The sequence below is a fragment of the Amphiprion ocellaris genome, chromosome 10 (assembly GCF_022539595.1).
Source record: "Amphiprion ocellaris isolate individual 3 ecotype Okinawa chromosome 10, ASM2253959v1, whole genome shotgun sequence".
Classification (NCBI taxonomy): domain Eukaryota; kingdom Metazoa; phylum Chordata; class Actinopteri; family Pomacentridae; genus Amphiprion; species Amphiprion ocellaris.
In genome coordinates, this window is record NC_072775.1 from 3473940 (window position 1) to 3493451 (window position 19512).

Consider the following 19512-nt stretch of genomic DNA (forward strand, 5'->3'; position numbering starts at 1 on the left):
ACCACATCTGTATCATTTAACCAATCAGAGCTTCTGTTTATTGCTCAGCGGCTGCTCTGATTGGCTGGAAGCTGCTCGTGCAGTAATTGGTGTCCAACCTGGATTCTAACTGCACGCGCTCTTCTCTCTCGCTCTCTTTCCTCTGCGAGGCTCGCGCGCGGTCAGTCGTGTTTGGACCGGAGCCGGTGGATCGGTTTGTCCTGCCGGTAACGGACACGTCACCCGGACAGTTTGCATTTCATTTTTTTATTATTAATATGCTATTTTTTGTTAGAATTTATTAGTTTTTCTGTATTTTTTTATACTTAAATTTGCAGAGACACAAGTCAAAGTTTATAAGCTTCATTTTTACGCGTTTAGAAACTCATTTACTTTCTATTTTTGAAGTTTATATTATTCTTCTCACTACCTGATATTTACCTGAGAACGGTTTTCAGCGCACAGTTGTGGAGAAATGTGGCGCAGAGTGTCGCTGCTGATTCTGTGCTGCGCCGTGAGCGGACTGGACGCTCTGGAGGCGGACAGGAGCGCAGAACCACCCCGGGATGACATGCTCCAGGCCGGGGCAGAGGAGCTGAGTCAGCCGGGGAAAGTGGAGGTGGAGGAGAGCCAGCGGGGAGGTGAGCAGCATATCCCGGGCACGGTTCAGCAGCCCACCCCCGAGCCTCTGGAGGACGAGCTGGACAACCAGGAGAACATCATCAGCCAGGTGAGCTCAGTTTATTCAATGCCAGACTTCATTAGCGAACTTGAAGCTTATTGATGAAGTGGTTCCTGCAAACGCACAGAAGCAGTAGGAGGAAAGTTACACATATTTTTTAGATTAAGTAGAAGCATGTTTCAATTCGGCATCATTTATTACAACAAGCAGCATTCAACACAGTGAAATAATCGGCTTTAAAATAGTTTTGTAGCAAGGTTTTCACTGTAAATCAGCTGTAAAGGTGATCAACATTGAAGTGAAGTTCTGTACGAGCCATGAAAGTTCATAAAAAAAACGCTTGTAATTATGGGAAGTATTAACTTCGCTCGACCTATTTAACTTTCCACCTCCTTTGATCCATTGTGTATCAGAAATCCTCCTTTAAAAGTCAACTCAGCCAGACTTTCCATCCACTTCATCAGGAGAAAACCACAGGAGAATTAAAGGCACTTGTGCTTTTAGGACTCATGCTGCTTTGTAACCGGAAACCCTTAAATTTCTCATTTCCCTTAAGAAATAGGATTTTAGACACAGTGGGGTTTTCCTTGCAGAACTTGTTGTATACTTGATTTTTCCTTTTAACACAACCCAAACCCCCAGATTGTCAGTTGTGCTTAAATGAGGTGGTAAATGGAAGCCAGAGCTGAGTGTGTCTTTGTGTGTGTGTGTGCACTATGGTAACACTTAGCATCCTTGTGGCGGCTGGTTATGTAATATCCTTCAAACTGTACGTGCTCCAAACCAGTAAGTGCCTGTTTGTAAACGCCTGCAGCTATTCTTCTCCAGACGCCGCTCACCGCTGCAGCTGCCCATCATCACACATACCGCTGCTCCTTCTTCACTCTCAGTTCCTGCTTTTCTCCTTAGCATATGTTATAAACCAATACAGAGAGCCAAATATGCAGTTGTGAACAATAGTTTCACTAGTAAAGACCATTTATATTATGGTGGTCTTGAGTTTCTATTGACTCCTATAATTCTTAAGTTTCTGTGATGGAAAAACTGAAATACATGCATCTTTGTTGCAAGAAACAATCATGCATTTTGAGTTTTTCATAGATGTATTATAGGTCTTCTGGAAATATGACAAAATACATACAGTGATTCCATTATTTGGGTAAAGATCCCCTAGCCATTTTAACCTCATCTAGTGACTTTTGGTTTCCGTCCACAAGCCTCTAGTTGTATCTTTGACTTCCTCTTGACAGAATTGGTGCAGTTCAACTCCATTTGTTGACTTTCTGACACCGACTTCAGCACAGTCCACATGTTCTTGATGAGGTTTAAGTCAGGACTTTGGTGCAACCAATGTAAAACCCTAATTCTAGTCTGATTTAGACATTTCGTCACCACTTTTCATTTGTGTTTTGGGTCATTGTCTTGTTGGAACACTCAACTGCATCCAAGATGCAGCTGTCTGGAGAACCTAACACACTCCCCAAATGTATAAGACTCACTCAAAACATTCTTTACTCAATTTGTATTGCCACCATTTTGCATTTATCTTGCTAAATGCAGGACTACAGATTGTTGTTATTATTATTATTAACCCTCATGTCATCCTGTGGGTCAAAATTGACCCATTTTAAAGTTTGAAAATGTGGGGAAAAAAAGTATTTTCACAGTGAAACTTCTGATGTCCACATTTTCAACATTTTTGGGAAATCTTTGAACATTTTTTGGTGGAAAAAAAGAAATGTTAAAAATGTTTATTAAGAACATTCACATAAAAATCAACCAAAATCCATTGAAATTCACTGGATTTTGGTTGATTTTTATGTGAACGTTCTTCAAGAAAATATTAGAAGTTTTACTGATATATATGTACTCACTTTAGATATTTTTAGGATTTTTTTTGGAAGATTTTTACTCATTTTTTGAAAATATTTACAAGAATTTTCTTGCCAAATTTGACAGATTTTTTAAAAATAAAACTTTTAAGGGAAACTTTTAAGGAATTATTGGAATTTTCTTCCTGAAGGTTTTGCAAATTTTCAGAAATTTGTGGAATTTTTTTGCTGAATTTTTGGATTTTTTTCAGACAAGGAAGCAATATTTTTTGGTGCCCATAAATGAGGACAACAGGAGGGTTGAAATGAGGGTTTTTTTGTTTAGCCTCGCTGTACAGACACTTTAAATGCAGCTTTGAAGCTACTAAAAACTGAAGACACTGTCATTGAAAAATCACCTTTGTCTCGTGTCCAAGCTTTTAATTTGATGACTCGCGTGTATTATGTTGCTCCACCAGAAAGCGTTTTATCGTGTCTCGGTCATATTTGCCATTTATCATGCTTTAGAAATATGTATTTGACAATATTTGTGAGCTTAAGGCATGAGCATGACGTCAACCAAACTGCCACATTGACAGTTTAGATTTTACCCCTTAACTCCACATATAAGGATGCTGCTGCCTAAACTACTCATTTTTAGATTTCTCCTGAATGAATGCGCTTGAGCTGTAGAAAATGTTGCTTCTACAAGATAAATGCATGATTGTTTTTTGTGACGAAGATGCATGTGTTTCAGTGTTTCCATCAAAGAAAATTAAGAGTTATTGGAGCCATTGAAAACTCAAGACTGCCATGATAAACCTGGCTTTTTACAAATGTGTTGTTCATGACTGTACGTTCAAATTAATGAACAGTTTCTCAGTTTCCTTTGATGTGAGCAGTGTGGATCTGAAACAGATACTGAGAAAGAATACTTTGTGCTTCTCTTTCAGTTGCTGGGTGATTACGACAAAGTCAGAACGACGTCTTCGGGATCCGACTGTGTGTGTCGCTGCGTTGTTCGGCCCATCAAACGCTCCGACTGCGGCCGTATCCATGACAGCGACCCGTCCTCGCCATCCCAGCATTTTTACACCGTGGAGACGATCACCAAGGGAACGGACTGCAAGAAGTGTGAGTGCATGGCTCCACCTTCAGCTGTGAACCCCTGTGAGGGAGAATACAGGTTCAAGAAGCTGCAGGACGCCAGCAAAGACGACATCAAGGTAGAAACACGCCGACCTGAGTTTGAACTTTTGCTGAGGGTGTTTTCACTAATGAGTGTTGTCTTCTGCCCTCTTTGTGATTTTGTCTGTCTAGCTGGCGACCATCATCGACCTGTTGGAGGGCTCTCTGTATGGAATGGACTTGTTGAAGCTGCACTCTGTCACCACTAAGCTGCTGAGCCGAGTGGACAACATGGAGAAGGTGAGCACACATAGATTACTCATAAGAATAATAATAATAACTGTGTTCGTATAGCACCTTTTGAAAACAAAGTTGCAAAGGGCTTTAGAATGAAATAAATGTTAACTAATTTCACAAATAAATATCTTTTAAATCACTTCTTAAAACCCACCTGCATTTTTGTGAGGTTTACTTTTAGCTTTACTTAGTTTTAGTGTTTTATTCTGAATTATGTCCTGTTAATTTTATATGTATTATCTTGTTTTATTTTACTTTTAGCTTGCTGGTTCTTTGCTGCGATGTCGTCTCTCTAATTCTTTCATTCTCTTTTTTTTTTTTACTTTAAATTTTAACCCTCAGTCTTGTTCTTTAATTTTCAAACTGCCTAGTTCCCTTGTTTGAGTTGCACGCTAATCTAGCACATTATTCATTTAATTTATTGTCATTTTTACTATTTATTTTTAATGGACTGATCTGACTGCATGTTTTGACTGTTCAAACACTTTGTACAGCGTTGGTGGTATAGTGGTTAGCATAGCTGCCTTCCAAGCAGTTGACCCGGGTTCAATTCCCGGCCAACGCATCACATTTATAGAATTTCTCTCTGAGCGTAAATTAAGTTTATATATAAAGTTGTTATTAAATAGAACAGTAAAAGGGTCAATATATAATTGCGGGACTTTTCGTATCATAGTTGACATTTTTGCTGTTTTCAGTTTTCAATCAATATGACCACCTATAACCAAACACCACATGGTATTTTAGAGAAATATTCTTCTAAATATTATATAGACAATTGATTATATATACAACTGAGTAAAATTGAAATTGAAAGTTATTTATAAAGATATTGTAGTAAACCTATTGACTACTTTATTACTCTACTTTACTAATTAGAAGCTGGTTGTTATTAAATTCAGACAGTTATTTAGTTGACATTTTAGTGATATCCAGTTATTTTTTTATTAATAAGTGATTGTTTCCAGAATAGGCCCTGTGACAGACTGGTGACCTGTCTAGGGTGTCCCCTGCCTTCACCTAAGTCAGCTGGGATAGACTCCAGATAAAAAGCAAAACAAAAATGATTATGATTTTCATGATGAAGTAAGCTAGCATCCCGTAATGTTATTTAAGGTGAGATTATACTTGAGTAGTTTACATATTAGTGATTAAACCCTACAAAAATATAATAAAATACTGCTTTACTTGACTCTGATACTTATTAAGGCTCAGACCCTAAAGTGTTGTGAATTGTGAAACCTGACTAATATGATAGTATAGCTAGACACTACAGTATTAGAATTTAGTGAAATAACCTAATTAATATAAATGTTGTGGCTAAAACCCTGCAGTGTCATCAGTTATAGAGATTAAGCTGACTGATTTAAAGCTAAATATTTTCTCAGTTGAAGAGAAAATAACTCCAAACTCTGCCGTCCATGAGAAAGAAGGCCACAGGTTGGAAGTTTTCAGAGTTTATTTGGCGGAAAGCTGCCTTACAAATAAAATAAAGCCTTAATTGGCACAATTGCATCAGCAGGAGTTGTTTATCGGATGATGATCCCTATTTAACTCATCCTCAAATGGAAAATTACTGCACATATCATACTCCTACAGCTTCCCTGTGGTTTATCTGACTTCTTATAAACATACTAGGATAATGTTGACACTAGATAAATCCACTGCAAGCAAACTTTCTTTCATATTTGTCCTTGAATGGTATCAAAGTGCAAGTTATTCCAAGTGCATTCTTAACTTCTTAACAAATAAAAGCCAAGTGTTTATGGCTGAAGATGGTCCTCCTCTCATAGGTTAAACAGGTTTCTTCCAGTTGGGTATTAAAACCTGACATCTGTGTGCTGTAGAATGATGTGGGAAGGTTTCTCTGCACTCACCCTAAATATGAGTTTCACACGTGTCCTAACCAGAAAGATTTATGACATCACCGCGAGCCTGAAAACCAATCATGGTTCAATATGCAGCGTCCACAACTATGATGTGGAAACCTTAAAACCTCCAGCACACATACACTGAGGAAAGACGTCTCAGTGAAGTAGGAGTTGAGATGTCATTTTAAGCATTTCACCTGAATATTGAAGGAAATCTGAATGTTTGGCAGCAATATAGTGTCAAATATCAACATTTTAGAACTATTTTTGCTCAACCAGCTCTGATTCACAGAAATTCCAAAATATAAATATCCAAAAAAATGAATATTTATAAAGATAGTTGCAAAAATGTTAGCCTAACATGTCAAAGACTTGGCAAGATCAATGTTTAGCATGTTTTTTATTTTTGCACATTGAAATTTGAAGCTATGTTTAAGCGACAACATCTTAGGAACAACTGAAAATAAAAGCCTGAAATTTTCACAGTTTTTTCTCATCATCTCACTGATTTTAGACATTGCACCTGTGGACAAGTAGATCAATTATTATCTGAATATAGGGAAGCTGAACTATGAAAAAAGAAGTCATCCAAACAGCCTCAAATTTAAATGTGTGAAAAAACTTACTTAAAATGGACAAGTTTAGAAAAAGAAGAAGAAATGATCTCAGTCAGAGCTCGATATATCAAGGTTAAATTTCACAGATAACATTTTTAATATCTTAGTTCATGATAAATAAAATTTCAAGGAAATCAGAGATAACTGAGCAGCAAGCCCCTGATGATTTAAGATGGACTAACCCATTAGTGAACACTTTAACTATCACTATCACTTCAGATTAAGAATAAAACTTCCATTCAATGTGAAAGATAAAACAGTGTTTTTATCCTGGCTTTTTAAGCTCTAACATTGACTGTGTTTACGTGGACTTGAGTGTCATGGAGATTATTGGGTTTTTTAAGTATCCTGTAAACATCATATCCTGATTTCAGAAACTTGGATGAGCCTTTATCCCGGTTTTGAGAAACCAGATTATGCTAGCTGGAATACTGTTGCATGTTTACATCTTTTCCCAGTTTGTAACTGCTGCCAACCACCTATGACTTCATCCAAATGACAAACACAAACTATCTGGATGATTTCCTCTTGACTTGGAACTTTGATGAAGTGGCTCATAGCTTTTTCCACCATATTGTGACAGAACTTACATACAGATCTTTTTTTCCTGCTTCGGTAAACCTCAAGATGGTTAGCAACCAAGTTATTTTCCCAACAGCTACCCAGTTTGGACACCACTCATCGGTAATAGAACTGATGGTTCTGTAACAGATCTGCAACGTTATGTTAGCATTTAATAGCGCTAAGACACAGTCAGTTTAATGGAGGGTAGACAGCTACAGAATCTTTCACCACAGAAAACAGCAAAAAAAGAGAGAAAACAACACTTTCTAATCAGTAACTGGGGTTAAAGTGACCAGATATCTCTGAGCTTCATGATAACGGTACATCATAAATAGATCTAAACCAGGTGTGCATATAAACGCAATCAACCCAATTAACGTGCAGCTGTGATGAGAGCATATCAACATTTTTGTCCTTCAATCATTCAGTCCTTGTCTCTTCTGTTCAGTGTAGTCTTTCCTTCACTTTGTTGCTAGTCTATGCATTTATTTGAAATCCATTTTTGAGTAAAGTCTTGTAAATTATACTTAAGGTTCTATGCGATGTTCACCCTTCATGTCAACCTGATTGTGCACTCCAGGCTTTCGTTGGAAATTTCACTGAAAGAAGAGAGAAAGAACGTGCAAAGGAAAGAGCAAAGGAAAAGGAAAGAGAAAAGAAGGCCCAGCAGAAAAAAAAGAAAGTGAATGATTTGGAACGTTCAGGACCTAAAAGTGGAGCAGCTGCATACGCCCACAAGCAGGTACTAACTTTTTATAAATCTTTTTAACAGACCAGAAGTCAAGAAATCTTCTCTGCTTTGTCTCAAATAAGAAGTCCATGTTCTTTATATTTTCTTTTGCAGAAGAATTATGAAACTCAGCTGAAGAAAAACCAGCAACAAGATGGTCTGGAGCAACAGCAGCCACCCAGGAACAAAACAGAAACCCAGAAGCCAATCAAAGAGAAGACAGAGCCAAGGCAGCCAATCAAAGACAAGAACAGTGTCGTCATCAAGGGTGTGACCTTTTACAAGGCAGAGGAAGAGGCCTTCAAGAAGGACGAGAAAGGCAGAGGGAAGAATAGTATGTTTAACACATTCTTATGGTTAATATTATGCTTTCAGGTGACATGTTAGCAGTTGTTATTGTGACATTATGGCTAAAATAAAAATTCTACTAAAATATTTTCCTTGTCTTACAGCTACGCTAGCATCGGATGCTTCATTGGACTTGCTTATCTCTGACCAGCTGCGACCTACAGTTACCACAAGACCAGAAAAGGATCTATCAACAGCTCCACCAACAACCAGCCGACAAACCACAACTACAACCAAACCAGCTCCCACTACCATCAAACCAGCAACTGAATTAACCCCAACAACAACGGGAAGACCAACAACTACTAAACTGACAACTACTTCTCAACAAACTACCACAACTACTGTCAGGCCCACCATATCTGTGACGCAACACACCGCTTCACCATCAGATACCAATATCCATCCACCCATTGATGCATCTCCCACTGCAGCCTCTAAACCGGGACCCAAGACTCGACTCAGCTGGACGGAGAGCCCCGCTGACCAGCCGAAGACCACCAAAAAGCCTGGTAGAGACTCATGGAACTTCATGACTACTCACAAGCCAGTTCAATAACACTAACTATCTTGGTAGAATGCCACATGTAAATGATGTATTAGATGATACATGAACAGTTGAATCTCATAATCAAGGCATGTTGGATGCAGGAGAATTGGCAGGTGTAAAGATCAGAGCAACTTGGACAAGGCCAGAGTTGTTTTGGGCAGACAACTAGGGTAAAGAATGGCGAACGGCAAACCATAATGTGGTTTTAGGGTGTTGGAAGCAGTGTCTGTCCGTCTGCACAGGGGTCTTTCAGATGTCCAAGTTTTAAAGGGTTGGAGCTCTTCCAGTGGCATGCTAAGGACAAAGATCATACTTGGCAGGCATAGTCATAATTTTTTGGCTCACCAGTGTAAATATAGTGCATCAGTTAATCTGGAAATGAGTGCACATATGTTAGATTTTTTTCAAACTGTCGCTCCTCCTGTGTGCTCCTGCAGCGGTGTGTAAAGACACAGTAGCCAGCATCTCCGAACCAGCGCAGCAGAGTTCTTATGGCCTTAGTGACGGAACCTGGATGAGAGACGCTCGTGGCCACGGCAACGTCATCTACCTAACCAATGGTCACTACGGCAACAATCTCCTGGAATTCCGAGACATGGACACCTTCAAATTAGGTATGTGTGAGTAGAGGAGGATGAATTCCTAAACTACCTCTAACCAGGCCAAACAGTTAAGCTATGTCTAATCCAAAGCATCAGCTGGACAAATCCCGAGGCAAACCAACGTCCCAAACACTTACAGATCTTCTCAACCCAAACAAAGTCTCAGTTTCACGTTCCCTGATCCAACTCAGTCTGTTTGGGTCCTGCTAACCTCAGCTGTGTTTTGTTTAAAGTTAACTTGAAACTGTCGGGAATGATTTATCTAGCACTTTCCAAGCACTTGACCTTGAAATACTTTTGGCAGTTCTCCAGTGTCAAACACCACTGAAAAGGACAAACAACCATCTGTATGACTTAAAGATCAGTGGCAAAGAAAAACAAACACCAATCACAGTATAGATCAGCAGATTAAAATCAGAGCTGACCACCAATTAGATGACTTTAGTAACCTCAGTGACATCATGAGGGCTTACAGTTACAGTTTGTAGTCCTCACATTCAAAATTCCTTCTAGATATTTAATTCTCTTGGTGTTTTCATTGATTTGTTGTCACACGTGTGTTTTCTTTGTGTTCTTTCTGCTCAGGTCAGGCGAGTAATTCGTACAAGCTGCCCTACAGTTTCACTGGAACTGGACACGTCGTATTTAACGGAGCTTTCTACTACAACCGTGCCTTCAGCAGGGATGTCATCAGATATGACCTGAGGCACCGATACGTAGCTGCCTGGACAACACTACATGATGCTTTACTGGAGGAACAAGCTCACAGGACGCAGACTGAAGTAAGACTCACTGTCTGCTTTTATTTTGGTTTTGACTGCATGAGAAGCACATGATGCATGATGGTTTAAATTTGGGGCATGCAGACTTTAAAGGGTCGTTGAAGGTTAGTTGGTGGAACAGGAACACTACAAATCACTGGAGGTCAAAAGGGCAAATAGTAAGGAGTAGAAAACAATTCTTGGAAATTTATGCTTCTTTCTTTGTTTCTGAGCGTAACATGGGAGGTTAAGTATGGAGGCTTGAGGTCTGGGCTTTGACTCAGCCTCTCCAGAACATTCGCCTTCATCTTGTTGTCTTTGAATTATTTCTGTGTAGCTTTGGCTGTGTGCTCGGGGTCATTCTCGTGCTGGAAAACAAACCAAGGGGCAGTTTTTTTATGTATCAGGTTCTCCTCTAGAATTTTCCTACACTTTGATGCATTCATTTTACCCTCTGCCTTTACAAGCCTTCTAGTGTCTGCTGCCGAGAATCATCCACACATCATGATGCTGCCACCACCATGCTTTATAGTGGGAGTGGCGTATTTGTGATGAAGACTCAGTTGTAATCTCATCAGACCAAAACCTTTAACTTCCATTACTTTGTAGAAATCGGTTTTCACTACCGGAAAGAGTCTTTTTTATAAAGTCTTGTCAGAAACATCAAATTGTATTGACCATGATTCAGTGTTAAAAAGCAACAAAGGGGGACACTTCTAAGGGAGGTGAATACTTCTGAGGCACTGTGTCTGTTGGTTTATCACTACAAGCTCCCATCACTACTACATACAACTTAATAATTGTTTTCCATTGTTCATCTAAAAATGATGATGGCTGCCACTTTAAGGTCTAAAGGTAATGAAAAGGTAGTGGCTGTGTCTTTGTCTTTTTTTGTTTTTTCTTGTTAGATAGCATTAGTAATTAGCAGTTAGCAATTGGTACTTGCATCTTAGATGAAGTCTGCCTGTATAGTCTCTGTCTATGGTGAGCCTGGCTGAAGTAGTAAAGTATTTTAGCAATCAGCATTAGCATGTAGCACTAGCAAGTTTGGTGAGCTAGCTTGTATAGTTTCTTTGTCAGTGGTAAGTTTGCTTTGGACGTGGTAGTCTTGCAGCTAGCATTAGCATTTAGAGGGGTTTGGAGAGTTTATAAGTATAGTTTCTTTGTCACTTTTTAGCAGTTGGCACTAGGTGTTCAGTATCTTGCACTAGCTAACTGGTAGCATCAGCACTGGTCACTACCTGGAGCATCTCCTAAAAGGGCCTGGGTCAGTTGAACGTGGCAGTGCTGTTTGGATTGTGTAGGAGCAGTGTGAGTTGGCACTATGGGGGGTGAATCTGGGACACCAGAGTTCATCCTAGCCTCCTGGAGGTGTTGTGGGACTAAATAGGAGAAACACCGTTGAAGGGAGGTTTCCACCTGATGACCCCCAGAGATGTGTGAGGAATCACTGCTCACTGGTGTGTATAGTGATAGGTCAGGGATCCTAGGTTCTTCATTGAGTGTGCATCCTTGTTGTTTGGAGCACAAGTGTCTTGTATTTAAATTAACTTTAATGTGAATGAGGGTATAAATCTGTATATTCTGAGGGTCACAGTGTGTTTTATGTTCCAGGTGGAGTTTGCTGTAGATGAGTCCGGCCTGTGGCTGCTGTATCCGGCTCTGGACACTGAGGGTTTCCACCAGGAAGTGATCCTGCTCATCCACCTTCATCCACGAGACCTCCAGCCGATACGAACCTTTCGCACGGGTCTTCGGCGTGGTCGTTATGGCAACAGCTTCCTGGTTTGCGGTGTGCTTTATGCAGTCGACACGATGGAGCGTCGCTACGCTAACGTGACGTATGCCTTCGACACGCACACGCTAACACACACGGTGCCGAGCCTGGCGTTTACGAACATGCACGCACACACCTCTCAGGTGGCTTACTGTCCACTGGATAAGAAACTGTACGCCTGGGACGACGGACATCAGATGATGTACGATATCATCTTCGCTTATTAGCTTATTTATGGACACAGCAGTCGAAGAAGTTATGGATGTTGTACAACTTTAGCATATCCAAAATGAAGCTGAGGACTGAGGAAATTCAATAAGTGTTTTGTTTGTAAATGACTGTGGATCGGTCAGGTGACCACAGCTGCTGCCAGACACACACCAAGAGAAATCAGACAACAGGCAGAAATGTATTTGGAAAAGGACAAAACTCCCTGGGCGACATAAGTGAATGTAAATTTATGTGCACGCATTTTCCTCAGTTTCAACAAATGGAACATTTCCTATTATTATGAGAAACCATGTGTACCTGTTCTCAGACTGTGGTGGGAAGATCACAGAGGACCTGAGCATGCATTAGTGCACATTAACCACAGAGAAACGGTTCCACAAAAGCAAATACATGACCTTGTTAAACCAGTTCTTCCACAAGATCTGCAAGTTTATTTTCTATAAAAATAATGACCACTGCAGTAAAACCTTCCTGTCACTAAAGAAAGAATAAGAAACAACCTTCCATGAGTTCAGGCCTTGCAGCAGAGGTAATGCGATGAACGTAAGGTGGAATTAAGCTCAGATACAAACATCTGATTTTTAGCTGTTTATTGCAGAAGCTTACTTTGTCAGGTTTATCAGACATGAGGAGAAAGTTTTACTTTGGGAAAATAGCTGTATGAGGTCTGTGGAACAGCTTTACTATTCAGACAATAGCCTTTCTTCCTCAAGGTTATTGTCTCGACTTCAGTTTTAAGACTTCTAATTTATAGCCCTGTCTTATAAACCAGGAAGATAAAAATGACTTCCATGCTCTAATTGAGGCATGAAACTGCATCCGGGGATCCGGTATCTCAACTTCTGCTGCATCAATTTTGACTATTTAAAAAGTAAATTACCTAACGTTACTTCAGTGCAACAACTAAATGTAGAGTTTCTGGTGAAATAACTTTATTTTAACATGTGCCTGAAAAAGACTTTTCCTTTAAAACCAGCAGCTTTCCAAAACCTCTTGTCAGTCTGCTACTGTAAAAGTCAGAAATATATTTTTAGGTTTAATCAGACATGTGTTTAATTGACTGTGTTGAATTTTAGAGTAAAGACTGATTCTTTATACTTTGAATATCAGAATAATGCATTGATTATAATTATGTAACAGAGCAGCAGGTCAAACATCTGTACTGTATGTTTTTTTTACTGTATGTTTGCTGAAATGCTTCATATCATGAGCTTTTTATACAGGTGTTAAGTTAATTCATTTAAAACGCACTCTTTTTGCTTTAACAGCACATGCTCTGCACTGCTTTGCTTCTTGTAAAAACAAAAAAGTCCAAGACAAGGTTGATTCTGACTGCTTAATTACAAACTGTTTTGTTAATTTATAATAAAATGTTCAAAAAGATGAAGGTGAGGAGTTCTTTTTCAGTCTGTCTCGCTGCCCTTTCCTCTCCTTCGCCCTCCTCTGTGACTCCGTTTGCCCGTCCGGCCTGTTGTGAACATTATTTGTGGGCTCTGATTTAGTTTTCCTGGAAACAGCAGAAGCACTGGAAGGATCCCAGAGTGGAAAATGAGCCCCAGGCCAGATGCTGGTAAAGCTCCGACTGGTAACGCTCAGGACACAGACTGGAGCTTGGAGACCTCATGTTGATTCAAACAGGGTGATGGACTGCAGTTTGATAAGATGAAGAGCCAAAACACGTCGGTCCCGTCTGGCTTTTTCTACCTCTGCTTTGTTCTTTTTTCAATTCAATTTAATTCAGTTTTATTTATATAGCGCCAATTACAGTCAAATTGTCTCGAGACGCTTTACAGAACCCATATGCCTGACCCCCAGAGCAGCCCTAAGGAGACAGTGGCAGGAAAACACCCTTTTAACAGGGAAAAAAACCTCGAGCAGAACCCGGCTCTAATGTGGGGGGACCCATCTGCTGCTGGCCGGACGGGTTGAGAGGGACAGAAGAGGTAGAGAGGTAGAGATAGAAGGATAGAGGTAGAGATAGAGGGATACAGATAGAGGGGTAGAGATAGAGGGATAGAGGTAGAGATAGAGGGATACAGATAGAGGGGTAGAGATAGAGGGATAGAGGTAGAGATAGAGGGATACAGATAGAGGGATAGAGGTAGAGGGATAGAGGGATAGAGGTAGAGATAGAGGGATAGAGATAGAGGGATAGAGGTAGAGATAGAGGGGTAGAGATAGAGGGATAGAGATAGAGGGATAGAGATAGAGGGATAGAGGTAGAGGGATAGAGGGATAGAGGTAGAGAGGTGGGGGGGACACAAGGACCATAAAACACAGTATAATACATGCATGATAAGACAGATGATACATGCAAAGTACAACTAACATGGAAACTAATTATAGTTTACTGCTATGGTGTACGGCTCTGGTATTAAATATACTACATATATAGCTGGTGGTAAATTCAAAAATATGTAGATGAGCAAATCAAGTATAGTGAGAGTGATGCAGAGTAGACTGGTGGAAATGGGCAGCTGGAGGAGGGAGAACAACCACAGATCTGAAGCATCCAGCTCTGGGACCAGGGACACTCGGAGAAAGGACACAGGAAATCTATCGAAACAGTCAAATTCAAAGCCGGGGAGCACTCTGGGAGTTCATATCTGCTTCATGGACTCTTTTATGGGCCCTTTGCACCCATCCTGACACATGGCTGCTGATGGACTCTCCAGAGAGTCACATACACAAACTTTCCAGGGAAATATTCAGTGCAAAATAACTACACTGGAAAAAATGCCCCTCTCAAAACAAGAAAGAAAAACGTATTTCAAGGAACTTTTACTTTGAAATGAGTGAAAAAATCTGCCAATAGAACAAGTGAAAAATGTCTTGGTAAGATTTCTTGAAGACATGATATTTAGAATACTCAGATCTTAAAATTAGCAGGGAAAAGTTATTTTAAGCTATATTTTACCAGGATTGTCAAGCTTTGGTGTCTTAAAATAAGCCAGACATGCTAAAAAAAGCAGTTTTTCACTCAAAAATAGATCTTTGCTTTCATGTAACCTCCTAATTTGAGATGTATTAAACTTATTTTGAGTTTTCTTGTAAAATTCAACTCAAAACAAGATCATTTCAAGATTGTTTGACTTAACAAGATATTTCAGATGCATTGTCTTAAAACAAGTCCCTCCATCTACTGAAATGTCTCTTTTTAAGTGAATTTATCTTAAATCAAGTTGGATGAGATGTTTTGACTAAAAATAAGACAAACAGACTTGGTAAGATTTGGAGTTTTTGCAGTGTACTCTACTTTATTCAGTCTTGCTCTGTTTTTCTGCAAGAGCTGTGAATGATAACGCAAAACAAACCCGTCATCGAAAAGAGGTTTCAACCATTTTTCAAGACGAACAAGCATCATGAAATACATATTAACTGCAAAATGCATGAATTAGAGCAGAAATGTTCCACTAAAGCTCACTGGATCCTCCGGAGATGACTTCAAAACTTATATAACCATGGTGTTTGCGCGGCGGTGTGCGGCGAGTGACCACCTAGCAGGATGCAGAAGAAAGACACCCATTCACATCCACTGAACACTCGCCAAGTGGACTGAATGCATGTGTGTGTGGTTGTGTTCTGCACAACTGTCAGTCTTTGAACTGCTCGCCCTGAACGTCTAAAAGCTGGGGGGGGGCACAAACACACTAGAAAACACATGCTAAGGATGCTATCAGTCCAAGTTCATGGGACAGAACGTCTGGTTTGCTGCACACACACACACACACACACACACACACACACACACACACAGCCGCTGTGTAATGTCGGGTTTAAAGATAGCAGTGGTATCTTAATATCCATTCCTGCCTGCCACTGAGCTGAAACTCCGAACAAAGGCAGAAAAGAAAGCTGGAGACAAAATGGGAAGGAGGTTATCATGGAGATGAAGATCTTTGGTTTGAAAATGCACCCGCTCCGAGGTCATTTATATTTAACTATGGAAAAGAAAAGACTGGCTGAAAATAGGACTGGGTTAAGAAAGAAAAGGGAACAAAAAGCAGAGCGACTAAAGAGCCGTGGACGAAAGGTTACCAGCCAGAGGTCGGGAAAGGTGGAGGAATGAAGATCAAACAAGATCATAAAACTCACAATTTAAAGTGAGGCCACAGAGGCCTGAAGGTTCTTTTGTGGATGTCAAAGAGATCATGAAGAAATTTTTTTAGCCAGTTGGTAGCCTGACTTCTTCTCCGACGCAGTACTGTGTTCTCAACCCTCGTGTCGTCCTGCCGGTCAAAACTGACCCGGTTTAAAGTTTGAAAATATGGAAAAAGAAATATATTTTCACGGTGAAACTTCTGATGTCCACATTTTCAACATTTTTGGGAAATCTTTGAACATTTTTTGAGTGAAAAAAAGAAATGTTAAAAATGTTTCTTAAGAACATTCACATAAAAATCAACCAAAATCCAGCGAATTTCGCTGAATTTTGGTTGATTTTTTTGTGAATGTTGTTAAAGAAAATATTAGAAGTTTTACTGATATATATGGAATCACTTTAGATATTTTTTTACTATTTTTTATTGGAAGATTTTTACTAATTTTTTGAAAATATTTACATGAATTTTCTTGCCAAATTTGACTTTTTTTTTTTTTTTTAAATAAAACTTTTCAGGAATTATTGGAATTTTCTTCCTGAAGGTTTTGCAAATTTTCAGAAATTTGGGGATTTTTTTTGCAGATTTTTTGGATTTTTTTCAGACAAGAAAATAATATTTTTTGGTGCCTGTAAATGAGGACAACAGGAGGGTTAAACGAGCTGGGCATGACAGAGTTTAGAAAATGTTACAGGTGGAGACAGAATATCTGTTGGAGACTATTTCCTGTGGTGGATTACTACACATTTTGTGTTTCAGTCTGATTAACTGAAAGTTCCGTGCAGTATATTTGTTTAAATGAAACAATATTTGGCTCAATTATGTATTTAGATCAGGGGCGTCAAACTCATTTTAGTTCGGGGCCGCATTCAACCCAATTTGATCTCAAGTGGGCCAGACCAGTAAAATCACAGCATAATAACCTATAAATAACCACAACTCCTAATCTTCCCTTTGTTTTGTTGCAAAAAAGTACATTCTGAAAATGTTCACATTTAAGAAATTTACTTTTTACAAAACATCATGAACAACCTGAAATTTCTGAAGAAAAATAAATTCAATTTCAACAACATTCAGCCTCAGTTCATTATTTCCACTTTCAAACTTCCAGATTGAAGAGTATCTACAAAGGAACAAAACATTTAGTCACAGGTATCTGGAACTGAATGATATAATATTTAATTTTGTGATCAAAATGACAAAAGTCAGACAAAAAAAGACAAAAAAAACAACAAAAACAAGACAAAATATTACAAAAATCAGACGCAAAAGGGCAAAAATGAGACACAACAAAAAATTAGACAAACGACATGAAACAAAACAAAAAAGAGACAAAAAGACAAAAAAATTACAAAGCGACAAAAAAATGAACAAATGACAATAACGAGACAAAAAATTACACAAATGACACAAACAAGACCAAAAATGACAAAAGCGAGAAACAAAAAAACAAAAAAATAACAAAAAAGTAGACTAACAGGTGAGACAAAAAACCCCACAAAATGACAAAAACAAGAAACAAAACGACAAAAACATGAGACAAATGACAAAAGTCAGACAAAAAACAGCAAAAGCTGCGAATTCGCAAATTTGCAGTTAATGTCTTCTCTAGAAATTTTACACTTTACAAAGTCGTCCCACAGGCCGGAGTGGACCGTCTGGTGGACCGGTTTTGACCCGCGGGCTGCGTGTTTGACACCCCTGTGTTCAGGGAACACAATTGAGCTCTGAGGAATAAGACACATCAGGTTTGGATGCCTGTTGAATATGTCCATTGTTGGTTTTGGCGGGGGTTTTTTGTCTTTTCATAAGATTTGTTGGCTGTAAAGTGAAACATTAAGCTCTACAGAAACACTGGATCCTGCTTTTTAAATCCTGGAAAGTATTTATTCTGCTGCCTTTAAACAGCAGAGATGCATCTGAGGTCCAGTAAGATCTTAACAGAAACTTTTCCTACACATGCACTCCGTCTGTGAGCAGAAACTGAACGACGGTCCTGCAAAAACAGCTGCCCTCTGACTTCCCTTACAGCTGACTATTTACAAATGTCCTGGGATCATTTTAATTTTTTACATGCTACCATTACATTTACATGCTCTTAGAAATTCAAGTTTGCCATTCATGTGCTTGTGTTCTGCTGAAAAGATGAACTAGATCCTAATGACAAAAAGATAACTGTGTAGATCAACGACAATCACACACTAACTGTGGATCAGTGCAAAATTCAGAAAAAACTCTTTTGCTGAAACAGCTGGATGTGGTCAACAAATCCTCCTCTGACTGTAATACCTCAAGGCCCAAACATGATACTGCATTGGAGATATGGAAAGATTTGCAGATGCACATCTACCAATGGTAGCATTGTTAAAAACGTGTGGAACAACCGGATAGAAAGTCTGCTCTTCTTTCTGTGTGTTGGTGTTTGTCCTGTTCTTCGCCCCAGCTGTAAGAAAGACAGAGTGGACAAAGATGTCTTAGTATTCTACTGTTTTTAGTAGCAGGACCTTAAGGCTTCACTGAAGTTTGCTGATGATCATATGGTCAAAGATAAGACCTTGTGGAAGAAAGTTTAGTGGTCAGCTGAAACAAAAATTGAAGTATTTGGCCACAATAAACAGAAATATGTTTTGAGGAGAGAAAGTGAGACATTTATTCGCAAGAACACCAAACCTACCGTGAAGCATGGTGGTGGCAGTATCATGATCTGTGGCTGTTTTGCAGCCAATGCAACTTGTGCTTTAAACAAAGTAAATAGAGTAATGAACAAGGATTATCTCCACATTTTTCAGTAAAACCTAAAATTATCAGCTAGAAGGTTGATCTGGGATGCGACTGGGTGTTCCAGCAACACAGCAACCCCACACACACATCAAAAAGGGTAAAGAATTGGCTAAATTGGGCTACAATTAAGGTTTCAGACTGGCCTTCCCAAAGTCCTGACCTAAACTCCACGAAGAATCTGTGGACTGTGACGAAGAAACAAGTCTGGTTCAGAAAGCCAACAAATTTAGTTGAAATGCACCAGTTCTGTCAAGAGGAGGTCAAAGATACGACGAGTAACTTGTGGATGATAAGCAAAGGTGCTTATTAGAGGTCAAAATTGCCAAAGGACAGGGATCCTGGATCGGCTGTCTGCACTTCTGGCATTTCATCAGCCATGTTGAGAGCTTATATCTGGAAACCATGACAACGGAGACGGTTGGGTATTACTAGTTTCTTTTAGGGACTAATATATACTCAAATCTAGGAGGCAAATTACGAAAAATAAAATTTGTTGACTGAGAGCTCATAAGATGTGCTATGTTGAAGGACACATAGCATGCTAAAGATGTTTTCCTTCAATTTAAATTGTATATTAATGTTACTATTGATAGTTTTAGCAAAATACAAAACTAAACCATGAACTTTTGTCGAGAAATATATTAAAAACAACTGATATTCCTAAGTAATCCTGCCTTTGCTTT

General features: G+C 39.2%; 1 protein-coding gene and 1 non-coding gene across 2 annotated transcripts; both read left to right on the plus strand.

Moving 5' to 3' along the window:
* The first annotated feature begins 132 nt into the window (after positions 1-132).
* olfml2bb (olfactomedin-like 2Bb) lies at positions 133-13331 on the plus strand. Its single transcript, XM_023270727.3, has 9 exons — positions 133-709; positions 3426-3698; positions 3793-3900; positions 7530-7691; positions 7794-8013; positions 8132-8539; positions 9015-9191; positions 9765-9961; positions 11555-13331. The coding sequence occupies exons 1-9, from the start codon at positions 455-457 to the stop codon at positions 11942-11944; spliced, it is 2190 nt and encodes a 729-aa protein (XP_023126495.2). The 5' UTR covers positions 133-454; the 3' UTR covers positions 11945-13331.
* trnag-ucc (transfer RNA glycine (anticodon UCC)) lies at positions 4391-4462 on the plus strand. Its single transcript has one exon. It is a non-coding gene; the product is annotated as a tRNA-Gly (tRNA).
* Positions 13332-19512: the final 6181 nt, after the last annotated feature.

Excerpts from the sequence above, each read along its gene's own strand:
- olfml2bb (XM_023270727.3), top strand. The coding sequence starts at position 455 with ATGTGGCGCAGAGTGTCGCTGCTGATTCTGTGCTGCGCCGTGAGCGGA. Across the intron at positions 3,699-3,792 it reads CCAGCAAAGACGACATCAAG|CTGGCGACCATCATCGACCT; the intron begins GTAGAAACACGC and ends TTGTCTGTCTAG. Across the intron at positions 8,014-8,131 it reads GAAAGGCAGAGGGAAGAATA|CTACGCTAGCATCGGATGCT; the intron begins GTATGTTTAACA and ends CTTGTCTTACAG.